At 40.1% G+C, this 19027-nt stretch overlaps 1 protein-coding gene across 1 annotated transcript in view; it reads left to right on the top strand.

The window, feature by feature from the left end:
- The first annotated feature begins 385 nt into the window (after positions 1-385).
- CCDC33 (coiled-coil domain containing 33) overlaps positions 386-19027 on the top strand; it is a 195407-nt gene continuing 176765 nt past the window's right edge. The window contains 1 exon segment of the mRNA XM_074297009.1: positions 386-852. Within this exon segment, the coding sequence (XP_074153110.1) occupies positions 832-852 (21 nt within the window). The 5' untranslated portion in view covers positions 386-831.

The raw sequence follows: 19027 nt of genomic DNA, 5'->3' as shown, positions 1-19027 counted from the left end.
TTAAAGAGGTTTTGTAACAGGGAACTCACTACTTCCCAGAGAGAGGTCCGGTCTTCTTTCAGCCAGAAGAAAGTTCTTCTTTCTATTGAGCCGACCTTTGCTCCTCTGAGCTCGCTCCCCTAACCCTCATCTCCCCCAATGTCTACTCATTACTCCTAATTCTTTCCTATGGGACCAAATAAAGTAACTCCGATTCTTCTCTCACATCATGGCCAAGATGCCTTCAAGAAAAGAAGGGGGCGAGCATGGAGGACCATTAATTCTAGGGCTCTTACTTCTGATATTAACAACCTGTTAAGTCTGTGAGTGATGGCTTCCTGGGCTCTCATTTACCTTTGACATCACATAGCATCTCCATGGCAACAGAACCTGCCCCCAACCCCTTAGGAGAAGGGAAAGTAAGTTCCCCAGGTCTCCGTGAGAGCAGGGAGACGGTGTCATCCCCTCGTCCTTCATGGGGGGATGCGATGACTAAGGATGCTTGGCTGTTGACCCCTGCCACACCCTCCTCATTGACTGCCATGTCTGTGGCCCCTGATGGCATTGCCAGACCTGGAATGCCCTTTCACTGAGGAAGACACCCAGCCACAGTTCTGCTCTGTCCACTCCAGATCACCAGAGGCCAGTGGATCACACAGCCTCTAACTGTTACTCTAACCCATCTGCCCAGGGGATGCCCATGCCCGTGTTGCTGTTCCACAGACTTGGAGACATCTGTGCCAGCCCCCAGGTGGAGCAGGACTGATTCTAGTTGACTCAGCAGTGCCAGACGCTAATACCCACAATTATTCATTGAGAAAGAATCAAAGAAGAAAGCTCCTCTGAAAAAGAATGGGATGGAACAAGAAAAGGGTAAGCTGTTATTATTCACTAGCTCTGGGAGTTTTAGTTTGTCACTTCTCCGCTGTAACCTCAGTTTTCTTATGTGTGAAATGGAAGAGATATAGATGATTGTAGCAAGTCCTCCTGTGCTTAATATCCTACCAACCTGAAGCGTGCTTAATACAACATGGTGGTCTAGCCTTCAGGTAACAAAATCACAGGGCTAGCAAAGTATCTAAAGAGTTCCTTCAACTCCCCTTTCTAGCCCAGGATTTAAGAACTCAGGCAAATGAAAGACTTTACTCATTACTTACTATGTGCCAGTCATGATGTGATATGTTGGAGACATACATGCGAGCAAAAGTAAAACAGTCCTTGTTCTCAAAAAGCGTACATTCATTTTTAATTTTAATTTTCAGTTACAAATTTTCTCTCTCTCTTCACTTCTTTCCCACTCATTGAGAAGGCAAGAAATGTAATACTCATTATACATATAAAGTCATACAAAACATTTCCATGTTAGAAACGTTGCAAAAAACAACAATAAGAAAAATAAAGGGAAAAATAGGCTTCAACTCAAACTCTGAAATCATCATTTCTCTATGCATTTTTTCACAATGAGTCATTTGAAATTGTCGTGGGTCATTTTATTGATCAGAGTAGCTAAATCTTTCATGATAGATTATTGTTGCAATCCTGCTGTTACCATGTGCAATGTTCTTCTGGCTCTGCTCACTTCATTTTGCACCAGTTCGTGCAAAGTCTTCTCAGATTTTTTTCTGAAACCATTTCCTTCTTATAGCACAATAATATTTCTTCACAATCATATACACGACTTGTTCAGCCATTGCCCAATTGATTTGCATACCCTCAGCTTCCAGTTCTTTGCCAGCACAAAAAGAAGTGGTATAAATATTTTTGTAAATGTCAATCCTTTTCCTTTTTTTTTTTTTGGATCTTTTTGGGATACAGATATAGCAGCTAATTTAAAGAATTTTATAGCTCTTTGATCATAGTTCCAAATTGTTCTCCAGAATGGTTGGACCAGTTCACAACTCTGCCAATAGTGCATCAGTGACTCTATTTTTACATGCCCTTTTCAGCATCTGTCATTTTCCTGTGCTGTCAATATTAGCCAATATAATAGGTATGAGGTCATACCTCAAGAGTTTTTTAATCTGCATTTCTCTCATTATTAGTTATTTACATCATTTTTTTCCATAGGATGATAGATGGCTTTGACTTTTTTCTTCTGAAAACTGCCTATTCATATCCTTTGACCATTCATCAATTGGAGAATGGTCTCTTTTTTATAAATTTGGCTCAGTTCTCTATGTATTTAAGGAATGAGTCTTTTAAAAAGGAAGATAGTGAATACATCAGTAAGTTTCAAGCTCTCCAGATTTCCCACAACTGAACAAATTTGTGCCTCAGGGTGAACATAGACTGGTGGAAAATCAAGAAGATTAAGTTTAGAACAGGGGTCCTCCTGGTACAGCCTGATAAGATCCAAAGAAAGACCCCAGGCTGGGGATTAACCCTTGTAAAGTGCTAACACTCCTAAGTTAGCTCAGCACAAACACCCAGTGGGGACTCCTAGGGTGAGCTGGGTTTGACTAGAGCCTCAGCAGGTGCCACAGGAGCTTTCACCTTCTGGACTGTATCAGAGTCTGAGTCTGGTCAGACTGAGGGAACCTTGGCTGATTAGGAACGTCAGACCCAGCTGTGATGCTGAGAGGTGGCCCTGGGGGAATAGGACCCAGCACATCAGGAGGGCAGAAGCAAGGGGACAGGGAGGCTGCTGGCTGTGGGCACTTGCTGGAAGGGGAGCTCCTCATTTAGGGTCCCAGGACAGAAGGAAGAGTTGAAGTAAAGCTAAAGGCACCATTTCCCCAACCTAATGCTTACACTAATACTTCTCATAAAAAATGAACAGGCAAAGAAGACCCCAACCATAGAAAATTACTGTGGGAACAGGATTAATTTTTAGAGGAGAACACTGAAGTAAAAAAAAAAAAAAGCCTTGTCTACCCCAAAAAATAACTCCAAAGAAATGGCTCCCTGCCCAGAAAGAATTTATAAAAGAGCTCAAAAAAAGGGTTTAAAAATCAAATAAGAGATTCTGAGGCAAAACTAAAATAAATAAAAACCATTCCAGAAAAACAAGATTATGAAAAAAAAATTATCTAACTAGAAAAGGAGATGAAGAGTTTAAAGATGAAAATAACTCTTTGGAAATTGGAATTGGGGAAAGGGAAGTCAGTGAAGCTTATGAGACACCAAGAAATAGCAAAATAGAATATAAAGAATGAAAAATAGAACAGAATATGAAACAAGAAAAATAACAGAACTGCAGAATAGATCAAGAAGAAAAAAAAAACATAATAATTGGACTACTTTAGAACTGTGATTAAAAAAAGAATCTTGACACAATAATTCAAGAAATAATCAAGAAAATTATCTTGGAGTGATAGAACATGAGGGAAAAGTAAAGAAAGAAAAAAATCCACCAATCATCACTTCCAGCAGATCCTTTGTGGAAAATACATAGGAATATTATTACCAAATTTCAAAATCCCTAGAGCAGAGAGAAAATTCTGCAAGAATCAAGAAAAAAACCCAATTCAAATACATTGGAGCTACAATTAGAATTGTACAGGACTTATCAGCAGCTTCAATAAAAGACCGCAGGTCCTGGAATCATATATACTGGCAACCAAAAGAACTAAGCCTGTGGTCAAAAATATATCCAGCAAAAGTATCCATAATGTTGAATGAAAAAAAATGGACATTCAACAAACTTACAAATTGTTAGGACTTTCACCCAAACCTGGACTCAACATACAAGACCAATATCCAAGATTAATTTTAAGGAATTTAGCATGCACAAATTGTTTATGTTTCTTTATATGGAAATGTATGCCATATGTTTAAGAATGACATCAGTAATTGAGTAGCTCAAAAGAAAAATATACAAATGTGATGCAGAGGAAGAATAGGCACAGGGGCATTAGAAGAGGGAAGAGGGCTTGTAGTTCTGAAAACCTACTCACATCGGAATGGATTAAATTAATAAAATTACATCTATACCTTGAAGGATATAGAACCCTTAAAATCTATAAAGAAGTAAGTGGGAAGGGAAGGGTAGAGGGAGAAGAAAAGGGGGGGGGAAGAAAAGATAAGGGAGGGATCCATGAGAGGGGAGAGTTTAAGTAAAGGCAAGGCAAGTTAAGGAGCAGAATTAAAGTAGAAGCATTAGCAGGGATAGGAAAGAAGAGATATACAGAAACACTACAACAAGGATCAAAAGTCAAATTTTGTTTAAGATGGGTTTTCATATAGGCAAATACATGTATGTGTGTCTGAATATGTGTAGATATGGATGCATGTTGCTCTATATGTATGTGTGGGTCTTTATGTGGATATAAGTGTGTGTGTGTGTAGATATATATATATATATATATATATATATATATGTACATATAAGGGGTATATGTGTATATGTATGTATATATTTATTAAATATGTCTTAACTATAGCCTGCTTGGGGGAGATGTGGGGAGAAATAAAAAGAATAAAAAGAATAAAGTAAAAAAATGCGTCAAAAGAGTAGCCTATAAGGATGCAAAGAAAAGATGGACACTCATGAATATAATTTATTCTACTATTATATATCCTTTCTTGAACTGGAAATTTATTGTTATGTATTTTGAATCCTCCCTGATGTTCTGTTGGGCACATGACAATATTCTGTTTAGTTGTGTTTTCCTTTTCTTTCTTTTTTCTATTATGTTTTTAAAATAAAAAAAATAAAAAAGAAAGAAATGAGGCTTTTATCAGAGAAACTTGCTGAAACAAATTTTCCCCCAGTTTTTTTTTGTTTTGTTTTCAAAGGATGCATTATTTTGTTTCTGTTAAACCTTTTAAATTTAGTTTAATAAAAATTATCCATTTTACCTCTTGCAATCTTCTTTAACACTTTTTTGGTCATGAATTCTTTCCTTATCCATAGAAATAACAAGTAATTTTTCTATGTTCCCCTTATTTGCTTATGATATCAACCTTTATGTTTAAATCATGTCCCCATTTTGACCTTATCTTTGTATATAGTGTGAGATATTGGTCTATGCCTAGTTTCTGCTATTCTGTTTTTCAGTTTTCCCACATATTTTGTCAAATAGTGAGTTCTTGTTCTAAAATCTGGGATCTTTGTGTATATCAGACAGTAGATTTTACTTCTGTATATTGAGTACCTAATTTACTCCATTGATCAACCACTCTTTTTTTTTATCAGACCAAATTGTTTCAATGATCACCACTTTGTAGTATACTTTAAGATCTAGTCCTGGTAGGACACCTTCCTTTATTTTTTCATTGATTCCCTTAATGTTCTTGATCTTTTGTGTCTCACAAAATTTGTTATTCTTGTTATTTTCTTATTTCTTTAGCTCTGTAAAATAATTATTTGGTAGCTTGATCAGCATTGTATTATACAAATAAATTAATTTAGGTAATATCCTCATATGATTATATTTGCTCAGCCTATCCACATGAGCAATTCACATTTCTTCAATTTTTTTGATCCATCTTTATTTGTATGAAGAATTTTCTGTACTGATGTTCATATAAGTTCCTGTGTATATCTTAGCAGGTAAAAACCCAAGTATTTTATACCATCTACATTTAATTTTAAATGGAATTTCTCTTTTTATCTCTTCCTGTTGGGTTCTGTTGATGATATAAAAAGTTCATAATTTATGTGTTTATTTTTATATCTTGTATCTTTCCTAATGTTGTTAATTATTTCAACTAGTTTTTAAAACAGATTCTCTAGGATTCTCTAAGTATACCATCATATCATCTGCAAAAACATGACAATTTTATTTCTTCATTGTCTATTCTTATTTTTCAATTTCTTTTGGAGGGGAAGGCAAGTGGGGGATCTTCTTGCTATAGTTAGTATATCTAGTACAATATTGAATAATATGATTATAATAGACATCCTTGCTTCATCCTTGATCTTATTGAAAAGGCTTCTAGTTTACCCTCATTACAGAGAATGATTGCAATTGGTTTTAGGTAGGTACTAGAGTGTGTGGGATGTTCAAAGAAGACTCAAATCTCTAGTGGGAGAATTTGTTGAACCTTTTTCAGGACTACTCATTCATTTTTGTTGTCTCCCTAATTCATCTGATTCTCACCTCCAAGAATTTGTACAATGCATGGTGGCTACGTCCCAGTAAATCATCTCAGCAGTACGCTGTACCAAATTGAGGGTAACCAACAGGACTAAATTCATTAGTGACTCAGCAGTGAATAGGTGAGTTATCTGTCCCAAGCATGTGAAGACTTTCCCAGCAAAATGGCCAGATGAAAACAATTTGTTCTGTAGCAAAAAAAAAAAAAAAAAAGACTAAAGCAAGTGCTGTGGAGTGCTTAGAGCTTGGTCAGACATCAAAGACATCATTGTCAATGATTCTCTTTGGAAATGGACAAACAACAACAGTTAGATACTAGTTATCATTTTAAGAAAAGTTCCATTTATTCATATGTTTTCTAGGGTTTTTAATAAGAATGGGTGTTGTATTCCATCAAAAGCTTTTCTTGCATCTGTTGACATAAGATTATTATTCCTATTACTGATATGGTAATTTAGGCTTTTAATTTTCTCAATATTGAGTTGGTCTAGGAGCTTAAAAAAAATAAGCATCTTCTTGATGAGGGCACTCCATGCTGGGTGGTCCTGTGCCAGTGTCTCCCATGTCATACAATCAATTCATTTTACAAATGAGAAAAGTGAGTCTTACATCTCAGAATGGGGACTCTAATAACAATTCCGTATTACAGCTTTCTTCCCCATTTTCCTTGCTCTCTCATGTCCAGTGACCCTACTTCCATTTTTCTCTCAACAAAACTTACCTATCACCTATGTGTGCAAAAATGTTTGTAGCAGCCCTTTTTGTAGGCAGGGAACTGGAAGCTGAGTGGTTGCCCATTAGCTGGGGAATGGCTGAATAAGTTATGGTCTATGAATGTCATGGAATATTGATGATTTCAGAGAGATCTGGAGAGATTTATATGAACTGATGCTGAGTGAAGTGAATAAAAACAAGAGAACATTGTACACAGCAATAGCAAGATTATATGTTGATCAATTCTGATGGACGTAGCTCTTTTCAACTATGAGATGATTCCAGCCAATTCCAGTGATCTTGTGATGGAGAGATCCATCTGCAAAGAGAGAGGATTGTGGGAACTGAGTGTGGATCACATCATAGTATTTAGTATTTTCACTCTTTTTGTTGTTTGCTTTCTTTTTGTTTTCTCTCTCTTTTGTTCCTTTTTGATCTGATTTTTCTTGTGCAGCATGATACATGTGGAAATAGGTATAGAAGAATTGCACATGTTTAACATAAATTGAATTACTTGATGTCTGGGGAAGAGGGTGGAAGGGAGAAAAAAATTTGAAACAAGATTTTTCAAGGTTGAATGTTTAAAATTATCTATCCATATGTTTTGAAAATAAAAAGCTTTAATAATTTTTTAAAATTACCTATTCTTATGTCTTATGTTCCAATCTGTGCAGGAATTCATTTGAGGTATGAGTTATTTCATGAACTATTTTTTTCTTCCTAGTTAACATATGCATTTTAATATCAGCCTTTAATTTCTTTGGGGTTTTTTGGGTGGATTTTTTGTTTGTTTTTTGGCTAAGATCCAATAATATACATCTCTAATGGCAGCATATCAGGTACTGATGGGGGAGATATTCTGGCATAAAGAGGGCTCTTAAATCATATCAGAAAACACACATTTGATCTATTTCTTGGGTCAGTTCTGCCAGTGACAAGGGTAGCTTGGTTAATCATTGTGCTATTTCTGTGTTTAACAACTTCTACAGCTTGCCTTCCCAGACTCTTCCAGAGTGCTCTGTTCTCTCTCTACCTCCATCTGCTTATACCTCATAGCTTCTGAGGCACCCAGGTCAGCTAACCCTTGATCTCACGTTATCCTGTGCTGTTCTCCAACTTTGTCACCTGTTAAGTCTTCTCTCTCCAACTAGGTTATGAGGCCCCTTAAGGAAAGACACCCTGTTCTTCTATTCTGTTGATGGCTTCGGTGCATGGGAGCCGCTGGGTATAGAATGATTGGTGCTAAGTGATGGAATTTTGAGCTATGATACAGTGGGAGGGGAGAAAGGATGGGGGAAAGCATTGACCAAGTGCCTTCTCTGTATCAGGCACTGTGCTAAGTAGTTAAAACCTTAATGTTTTACAAGTAATTACAATAATACAAAGTTGTATTTTTATAGCATAATATATAAATATATGATGATAATAAACACAATAATTTAATCCTCACAATTGGAGATGGAAATGCTATTATTATCTCCATTTCACAGTTGAGGAAATTGAGGTAAATGGAGTTTAAATGACTTGCTTCAGAATTATACCCCTAATAAGTATTCAAGGAGAGATTTGAACTCAGATCTTTCCAACTCTAGATTCAACATCCCAGCCACTACACTAATCACAGGTAGCGTGATATTGTGGAGAGTCCTAAATTTGGAATCAGAGGAACCTTTGAGTCCTAACTCTGCTATTTGCTAGCATGTAATTTTGTAGAAGTTCCTTTATTATTCCTCATTGAAGAATAAGGATGATAATCCGGGTAAGACCTTTCCTGTAGAGTTTTGGGAGGCTCAGATTATTGGGAGGCAGTATGGGATAAAGCAGGTGCAGGGCTGGACTCTGGAGCCAGGAGGTCCTGGATTTGCATCTCATCTAGCTGTGCCATCTAGGAATGTCTTCTCTTTTTGGGAGGTTGTAAACAACAGGTAAACTACGGCGTGTGAAGCTTTGTAAACCTTCCAGAATGATACTGATATAAATAACTGGTCCCCCAAGGGCTGGCCATCTATTTATCTATCCGCTATATGTATCTGCACGTGATTATATGTATTATATGTCCACTTATATTCATGTGTTGTATGTATGTGCAGGTTTATATAATATAGTGAGTTTATGTACATATATGTATGTGTGTGTGTGTACATATATGTGTGTATAAAACAGCTTTTTGGTATCTTAAGTTTTGTCTATTTCTGGGATTAATGCAAATGCTCAGCATGAAGACAGAATTTCTCCAAGGTAATTATGGAGTTAAGGGTACAATTTTTCTTCTCTTCTCACCTCCAGAAATCTGTTTGTTACACATGCAAACAAGCCAAGCAATTACTCTGGGGTTGATTCATGCCGTGTTCAAATTTCATAATTTCTGGAAGGCTTTTGCATTGGGGGAGGAGCGGGAGACGCTCACCATGGAGACGCTTAATCAACACTTCCCAATGTTCCTGAAAATTGACACTCCTCTCTGCTCCGAGCTGGCGGTCCCCGCCCCCCACCACTTCGTGTGGAGGGTCAGCCCCAGGCTTTGGAAAGATCCACTCGATTTAAAGGGGCCCTGTCAGCACGTGGATTGTCAGGTTGCCAGTGAGATCCATGTGGGGCTGGGGACTTTTAAAGAGTCATTTGCATACCGTTGGCAAAAGTGGTGATGATGAGTTGATATTAAGACACCCTCTGGGCCCTTAGGGAAAGTGGAAATTCAGAGGAACCTGATCGTCTTCTCTTTGTGAGCTATTTCTCCTCTTCCCCGGGCCCTGGTTCCCAGCAGAGCTTCGGGTCTGTGTTGTGTAGCACACTCTGTGGCCAGGGTCCCTCTCCCCGAATCCTGTGGGTGCTAGACCCGAGTTCTCTCCAGCCCCTCTAAAGGGTTTTGCCATCAAGGGAAGGATTTTCAGGCATAAACCAGCAAGCAAAAGGATGTTTCTTAAAGTAAACGGTTAAATTCTTCCTTGAGATGTTAGATCATCTCTTTTGAGAGAAAGGATTCATGCGTGTGAATCAGTTCAAAAGCTATGCATTACACTCTGCAGGCAAGCACAAGACAGCAGAGTTCAAAACCTGGGTTCCCTAAGAGAGCAGCGTGGAAAAGTCAGAAGTAGCGTGGGAGATGCTCAGGGCCCCTGCAGCTTTCTCTAAATTACAAGGCATTGGGCTTACAACTCAGGGGATCTGGACTCAAATCCCGGCGGGGACATCAGATGTGTAACTGGCCAGATCCAGCCTCTCTGAACTTTACTTATCTGTCAGTACAATGGGAATAAGGATGCGGGCTTGACCTTTAATTTCATTGCTACAGAATTCTAGGTAATGCACCTTTCATCTTAGGAGAGTTACCTAAAGCACGTGGCGATCCCAGGATGGCACCAAGTGTGTCCCAGGGGTGGAACATGGAAAGCTCTTGGCTCTAAAGCCAGCTCTCTATCCACTGCACCCCACTGCTTCTCCAGCTGTGCAATGGGGCCAGTGATACTTGTACTACCTGCCCCGCTGAACTGTGGCGAGGAAAGTACTTTGTCAAATAGAAAGCACCAGGTGCACATGGGGCAGGTAGGTGACATCATAGGGCACAGACTGCCAGAGCTGGCGTCAGGAAGACGCATTTTCCTGAGTTCAGGTTGGGTCTCAGACACTTACTAGCTGTGTGACTCTGGGAAGTCACTTAACCATTTGCCTCAGTTTCCTCATCTGTAAAATTAGCAAAGCTATAATATCTTCATAAAGAAATCCCCCAACAGAGTCACAAAGAATTGGATATGACTCAAAATGACTAATCAACAACAATTGAGGATTTGTGCCTTATCCTCCGCTGAACTGTAAGCTCCACGAGGGCAAGGATTGCGTCTTGTCCAAGACTTGTCTCCCCCTAGAACTACACATAATGTTTTGCTCATTGTAGGGACGTAATTGATATTTGTTGGACTGAACTGTAGGGAAAAACAAATACATGTATGAATAGATACAAAATCAATATGAACAAATAACTAGAAGGTCGTTGGGGAGAAAGAAGAGTACTAGCTCTTGGGAGAATTGGAAAGCTTTCTGTAAAAGGTGATAAGTCAGCTTCATCTTGAAGGCAGAATGAGGAGAGGGAACACACCAGAAAGAAAAGTAAGAAAGCCAGGATTCTATCTGAAAACTCTATCTCCTTCCCTTTCTCCTTCTTTCTGACATTTCAGTTCTACTCAAACCTAGGGACTACGTCCCCTCACCAAACTTGTTGGTTCCCTTCACATATCTCCTCCCCTACCACCCTGGGAATTTATTTAATTTATAAAATTTAGTATTTAAATGCTAGACCAGGACATGGGAATCTCACGTTTTACATCTAGTTCTGATCTTTACTTGTATGAATACAATCACTTTCGTTCTTCATCTAGGAAACTCGGAGCCCTTCTTGGGCTGGCTTTTGTGAGTCTAACTAGGATTTGAGAAAATAGTTATTATAATATCAACAATCAGTGTGAAAACTTTGAGAATATAGAACTTCAGTTAGATTGACTATCTACTGCTGACTTGAGAGAAGGAAAACCTGATTTAAGATCCAGACACTAATTTGTTTCTGTGATTAGTTTATATTTCTGAGCCTCAGTTTCTGGTTTTGTAAAACAAGGGGGTTAAATTAGGAAATCAGATTTCCACATGAAATGATAGGCACAGGATCTTATGCTTTTTGAGACTAAGAGGAATGGGAGACTGACAGAAGAAATCCTCACAATACAATTTCAAATTACCCTGATGGAGAAGAATAAAAGGAGCAGGTGTCTAAAGAGACCAATTAACTACACAGAGAGGCCCAGATTTTTAAAAGAAAACTACAAAAAGATGGAAGCCAAGGGCAATAACCAAGGCCAAATCCAGGCGAGCGACACAGACCTTTAGGAATAAGGTTGGGAATGATAAAGCCCAGGATGAATGGAAATAAAGAAAGGCTTTTTGTTTTCATCTTTGTCTGGAGCAAGAAGGAGATACAAGAAGGGGCAGATGGTGTAATGGTAACAGATGATGAGAGGAAGCAAAACTACTCGATTCTATTTCACTGCCAAGGAAACTCCCTGACAAGAATAGCATCCAAACTCAAGAATGGTAGCCAAACGAGGTCCATTTGAGGTCCATTGGAAGTGAGGAGAGGAAAAGATCCCTCTTTGTTCAATGTATCCAGATCTCCAAGTTCAATTGAGTAAAAATCCAATTATAATCATTATCTTCATTATAATCACATCATCATAAGCACAAGTGGGATCAATCACAAGCACAACCATAATCATTTGATCCTCACAACCTATGAGAAAGGCACTACCATTATTCACATTTTACAAATGAAGAAATTGAAATTCAAAGAGGTTTTTTTATTCAGTCATTTTTAATTCTATTGACTGAAAGAGTATTTGAGCCTTTCTCAGCAAAGATACTGGAGTGGTTTTCCATTTCCTTTTCCACCTATTTTACAGATGGGGAAACTGAGGCAACCAGGGTGAAGTGACTTTTTCAGGTTCACACAGCTAGTTAGTGTCTGAGGTTGGATTTTAATTCAGAGGTTCTTGACTCTAGGCCTACTACGCTAGTTACTGAGCTCAAGGTCAAACAAGTGGTAAGTGCCTGACCTGGGGCTTAAACCCCAGTTTTACTAACTCCCCAATCCATCACTTTGCCACTAGGTGCATGGCATTTCAGGCACTCTCAGAAGGTCCAGGTAAGATAGCTGCCCAGTAGGAAGAGCTGTTTCTAAGGAACTGAGAGATGCCACAGACTGGAGGGGGGCAGATGCTCCATTTTTTTTCAAAGAGAAAGAAGGTAGATTCTGGAAACTATAGGTAAGAGAGATTGTTTTATCCATCTATTAGACTACTGGTGATCTGTGAGCATTAAGGGAAGCCTCAGTCCCCTAAAACCAGGTTCTAGCAGACTAGATTTATTTCCTTTTTTGATAGGATAACTGTTGATCATTTTGATAACTAATCTATTGGATCATGGAATTGCTGAATACATCACATATTTAAGAATGTCTTTTGGGGATGACCAAATGAAACAATCATAGATTCCTACCGCTTAGAGCTAGAGGAGACCTTAGAAGCTTCATTTTACAAATGAGAGGACTAAGACCCAGAGAAAATAATGATGTGCTTGATCTTCCATCTCCAAATTCAAATTTCCACTGGACCATGCTGTCTTCAGTGGGCTGAATGAGATAGACCTGTGGTAGCTGGGTGGCTGAACAAGCAGAGGACCAGTATGTAGGTGTCTTCCTGAAGGGAAATACTGTCTAATTATGTCCTTTTTCAGTATTTTGATCAATGATTTGCTCAAAGAAATAGATGGTAAGCTTTTTCCCATTTTCAAATGATGAGGAACTGGGAGGGATCAGTACATTCAACAGCAGAAACAGGATGCTAAAAGATCCTAATGGCCTGGAATGATGGGACAAATCCAATGAGATGAAATCTAATACGGATAATTAATGAATTAATATGGATAAATAAGAATATTGTTCTTAGCTTAAAAGATTAAACTCTACAAGTTCAGGACTGCAATTTTGTTTGATGTGAGCCATCTAGGAGACAAGGCAGTTTAATTCCACAGGCATGTATTAAACATCTTCTGTGGGATCGTAACTGTGTGAGACACTGGGGCTAGAAAAAAGGACAAAACTCAAGCAGCTCCTGCTTCAAAGAGTTTAGATTCTACTATTATCTGAGACTAGGGACAGCTAAGTGGCACAAGGGATAGAGTGCTAGTCTCATCTTCCTTCAAATCTGGCTTCAGACTCAGAATCTGGCTTTTGACTCTGGCCAAATCACTTAACTTTATTTGTCTCAGTTTCTCCATCTGTCAAATGAACTGGAGAAGGAAATGGCAGATTACTCGGGTATCTTCGCCAAGAAAACCCTGAATGAGGCTGGAGTTAGATATGTCTGAAATGACTGAACAACAACAAATCCTCTGAGGCTACATCAGTAGGAACAAAAAGGAGAGAAATGACTAGTGTGGAAAGTACTGAGGGGTGCCCAGCAAGGGAGCACTGCTGTGCTCTGGCCTTGAGTCGGAAAACCTGGGTTTTAATTCTACCTGGATGACTCTGGGCAAATCATTTCTCTCTCTGGGCTTCATTTTACTCATCTGTAAAATGGGGGCAGAATTAAACTCGTCTCTTAGGTCCCTTCCAACTCTGGAAGCTGATGATACTCAATCAGTGGCTGAGGTGGAGAAACTAAGACCCAGAGTAGTCAACTAGACCAAAGCTGCTTAAACTCCATGAGGCCTTGCAACTGAATGTGAGGGTCACCAAATTGTGCTTTATTATCAGTAAATGTTTGGTTTGTATACCCATTTTATATACCTATATACTCAAGGTTGTGTAAAAAATCTTTCAGGCACAATTAGGTTGTGAAGAAGCCCTGAACTAGATTACAGACAAACCCTCCAGGTTTCTAGGTTTCCAGGCAGCAAAGGATCCAGAAGGGGTGGGCTATTGCAGACTCTCCCCACTTACATCCTGGATATCATAGAAATTGAATCAGGGGCCCCAAAGTGGGTTCAATGGAAGCAGAGTTAAGATTAAAGCCCCTTTTCCCCTCTTTTCCTAGTTTTTTTCCTCCTCCTCCCTTCCCTAAACTTGCTGGGATTCAGAGTTCCCAGGCTTCTAAATAGGGTGCTGAGCAATCATTTGGGAGAATGAGGAGGGAACTGAAAAGGATTGAGCCCTTCCCCGAGGAGTCTGGGACCCAATCAGCCCAGGAGAAAGGAGAGGACTGGGGGGAGAAGTCAGTAGGAGGAGAAAGGCTGTTGATGCCTCGGTCCTTAGGCTGTGTCTTGGCAACCTGAACTGCTGGGGACATTTGGAGCCCAGAGCAGGCAGTCATTAAATGTTCCAGTACTGGCTTCCTGAGCAGGAGATGGGGAGGGCCTCCTCTGCCTTCCCCAACAAACAGGATGGGTTGTAAGGTTCGCCTCTGCAGCCCCCTGGCTTCCTGTTCTGCTCCATCCCAGCAGCCGGCTGTTGCCCGCCCCTCTGCCTCAGGCCCACCTCTCAGGGAGGAGGACATCAGAAACGGGTGTTGCTGGGAGTTGGTGAGAGGGACCAAGTGCTCAGGAGCCATGACAACGCAGGAGAGAACCGAAGAGGAATTTCTCCATCTAACAGGCCAGTCAGAAAGAGGCCAGAAGGGGGCCTGACCTTGACACCCCACATCACACTCCTGACCAGGTGCCCTCTGGGGGGACTGACCGATGGGCAGGAGGAAGTTCAGGGAGGGGCTCTGAGTAACCTGCTTGCAGGACCTCAGGGCTGTGTGATCCTGGGCAGGTCAATGCACCTCCTGCCTGGGTTTCCTCATATTGTACCATATTATACTAGAGCAGATGGTCTTTCAGTCCTTTCCAGTTACAAAGCTTAGGGTCCTAGTTCATTTCTCCAACAGATGGGATGAAGAGGAGGAATTGGGGAAGGGATTCAGCTTTGTCTGCCGGCTGTGAGTCTGGGAGTTAGCCTTTTCAGTGGCTAGAAGGGAATAGAAAACTCATCTGATCCACCTTGCTAATTTTGTGGTTCTGGAAACAATTCCAGAAGGGTTAATCAACAAGTATTTGTTAAATACATACACATATAGTATGAAAGCATATATGTGTGTGTGTGTGTGTGTGTGTGTGTGTGTGTGTGTGTGTGTGTGACAGAAAGAGAGGGGAGAGGGAGAAGAGGGAGGAGGGAGAGAGAGAGAGAGAGAGAGAGAGAGAGAGAGAGAGAGAGAGAGAGAGAGAGAGAGAGAGAGAGAGAGAGAACAAAAATATATGGTTTGCAGATCGATTTTCATTTCCAGAGAGCTTGGCAGGGAGCAAACTTGACAATGCAGAGAAAAGCAGGAAAGAGGGATAATGAGATGGAGCTTCTCTGGAAGGAGTAAATTGACATTTTTTCCGCCCTTTGCTCCATGGAGCTTTCTTGGCATCCCTGCTGGCCATCTTCCTAACTTCTGGGCCCTCTGCTCTGATCCCCCATTCTTTGTCCCAAGTTGGGAAGGAAACCAGGGCCATTGAGTTCCTCAGGCATACAAGGATCAGCCCAGACCAGTCTGGGGAAACCTAGAATCTGCGTGTAAGCACAGGATGATGAATTGAGATTCCCAGCATCTTATCCTAAGGCTGATGCTAAGTTACTGTGTTATCTTAGGTAAGCAGCACTGCTCTGCTGGGCTGCAGTTTTTCCAGCTAAAATAAACCAGCAATGATCTCCATTTCTTTTTACCTTTAAAAAGAGAAAAAAGGACTTCATCTCTAGAGAAGTCAAGAAAATGCTTTATATAAACTCAAGGCTAATTCATAGAGAATTGTTTGTCCTGATTTAGGAATAGGGAGGGGCAAACACCAACAGCCTTTTGTCTACACCTAAGTGTTGAGCAAGTAGAGTCAGAATGTTTAGAAGGAGCATTAAAAAGCTGCTTTCTTCCATGGACCTCAACTTCCTGATCTACAAAATGTTTGTATAGTGGGTAGGACATGGGATTTAGAGTCAGGAAGATCATCCTTCCTAGCTTTATGCCTTTGAACAAGTCACTTAACTGCTTCATTTGTAAAGTGGGTTTAATTATGACACGATCTTCTAAGTAGGTAGGGTACACATCTCACACCTCTCAGACTGGCTAAGATGGCAGGAAAAGAAAATGATGAATGTTGGAGAGGATGTGGGAAAACTGGGACACTGATACATTGTTGGTGGAGTTGTGATACATCCAGCCATTCTGGAGAGCAATTTGGAACTATGCCCCAAGAATTATCAAACTTTTCATTTCCTTTGATCCAACAGTATCACTACTGAGTCTGTATCCCAAAGAGATCATAAAAGAGGAGGAAAACCCACATTTGCAAAATGTTGTAGCAGCCCTTTTTATAGTGGCAGGGAACTGGAAATTGAGTGGATGCTCATCAGTTGGAGCATGGCTGAATAAGTTATGGTATATGAATGTGATAAGAAACGATCAGCAGGATGATTTCAGAGAGACATAGAGAGACTTACATGAACTGAAGCTGAGTGAGTAGAACCAAGAGAACTTTGTACACAGCAACAAGATAATGTGATGATCAACTGTGACAGGACTTGGCTCTTTTCAACAATGAGGCAATTCCAATAGATTTATATTAGAGAGAACCATCTGCCTTCAGAAAGAGGACTTTGGGGACTAAATGTGTATCAAAGCATGATATTTTTACCTATTTGGTTTTTTTTTTGTTCGTTTGTTTGCTGGTTTTTTCTCATGTTTTTTCCCTTTTGATCTGATTTTTTTGTGCAGAATGATGAATATGGAAATATGTTTAGAAGAATTATACTGTTTAATCTATATTGGATTATTTGCTGTCTAAGAGAGGGAGAGAGGGAAGGAGAAAAATTTGCATGTATTTGAAAAAATAAAAAGCTATTATAAAAAAAAGAGTTGGAGTATATGGCCCCTGAGATCCTCTAGGACCTCAGGATAAACCATTTTTTTTGCATTAGGAAGCTGCAACCCAGAGAGGGAGCCTTGCCTTGCTCATGGTCACCAGGTTAGTCAACAGCAGAGCTAGGTTTCTGGTCCCTGGTTCAGGGCTTTTTCCACTAGAGCACTTAGAAAAGTAAACTCCATGGGTTTGAAAGAGGATGGAGGGTATAAAAAGAGGGAGTATAAGGGAGTTAGGGATGGAGAGAGATGATTTATACCAAAGTCCCAAATCTAGATGATTTTTACATTATTTAGTATTTGAATCACTGTTCCCCAGTGGGAGATCTGGATCATGGGAGAATAGATTTGGGGCTGAGAAGAACCTTCAGGATTATCTAGTTCAAACTCCTTAATTTAAAGATGAGGAAACAAGACAGGATTAAGTGATACGCCCAGAGTCACACAACTAGTAAGGGTCTGAGGCAAGAGTTTAATTCAGGTCTTTGTGACTCCAGCTTGGGCACCCTATCCACTGTGACACCTTTTCTCTCCCCCCACCCCTAAAAAAAGCTAAAGCAAGAGTGTCTCTTGTGTCCATCTGTCCCTTCTCTTCCTCTCCTATTCAGGGCTCAGTGACCCGTGAGAGGACAGAAAGCCAGAGGAGATGTGTGCAGGTCCACCTTACAGGTGTGCTGGCTTCAGACTGTAGCAGGGTCTGACTCCTGGATGCCGGTCCAGCCCAGCCTCTAGCCCAGAACCCTGGGAGCCCGAGAAACAGAGGAGGAGGGAAGGGAGCGGCTGCCTCCTAAAGGAGGCCCCTCAGGAGGGAGGCAGGGCCAGCAATCTGGACTTTCATTAACACCTCTGCTACTGCTGATGGCACCTGCTAGGGCTGGGGAGAAAGAAGGGGGGAGAGCCAATTGGTTCTGTCAGTCACAGAGGGGAGGGATTTCTGAGCGCTGCTGGTATTTCTGCCCAGGGAAAAGCTGCTTTGGGTCTTGTCTTAGCAATACATCCTGTTCTCGGCAGTTTTCCTTCTGAGAGGCTTATTTAACCGTTCTGAACATGGTGGAGGCAGAAGGCAAAGAGCACTAGTCTGAGAATCAGGGGATGGGGTTCTAGTCTTAGCTCGGGGACCAATTTGTTGTGATACCTTGCAAAGTACCTTCCCCTCCTGGGGTCATTGGTAACCTTATCTGTAACCCCAAACTGCACAGCAGTCCTTGAAGTGTCAACCTGAGCAGTTCTGCTCTTACACACACATGTGTATATAGGTATATATATATATATATATATATATATATATATATATATATATATATATTCACATGTATATTTATACATACAGATCCGCTATATGTCTTATCTATAAATCAGCTACACCTATGTGTATATATATTATCTATCTATAAATCAGCTACATATTATACATTTATACATATATATCTTATCTAGAAACCAGCTATATATGTATCTTATCTATCTATAAATCAGCTATATATAATATATGTATCTCTCTTATCTATCTATGCATCAGTATATATCATATGTATATACATCTCATCTATCTATAAACCAGCTGTACATCACACACACACACACACACACACACACACACACACATCTTAGCTATATAAGCTAGGGGACAGATAGCTCAGTACATGGAGGGCTGAAGAAGACCCTTCTTCCTGAGTCCAAATCTGGCCTTAGATACTTCCTGCCTGGGTGCCCTTGGATAAGTCACTTAACTCTTTTTGCCTCAGTTTCCTCATCTCTAAAATGAGCTGGAGAAAAAAAATAGCAAATTATTTTAGTATCTTTCCCAAGAAAATCCCAAATGGGTTCACAGAGAATTGGACATGACTGAAAACAACTGAATAACCACAAAAATTT

Source organism: Sminthopsis crassicaudata, chromosome 2 (assembly GCF_048593235.1).
Source record: "Sminthopsis crassicaudata isolate SCR6 chromosome 2, ASM4859323v1, whole genome shotgun sequence".
NCBI classification, from domain to species: domain Eukaryota; kingdom Metazoa; phylum Chordata; class Mammalia; order Dasyuromorphia; family Dasyuridae; genus Sminthopsis; species Sminthopsis crassicaudata.
The sequence above is the reverse complement of the archived record's forward strand: the minus strand, read 5'-3'. Positions and strand labels throughout refer to the sequence as shown.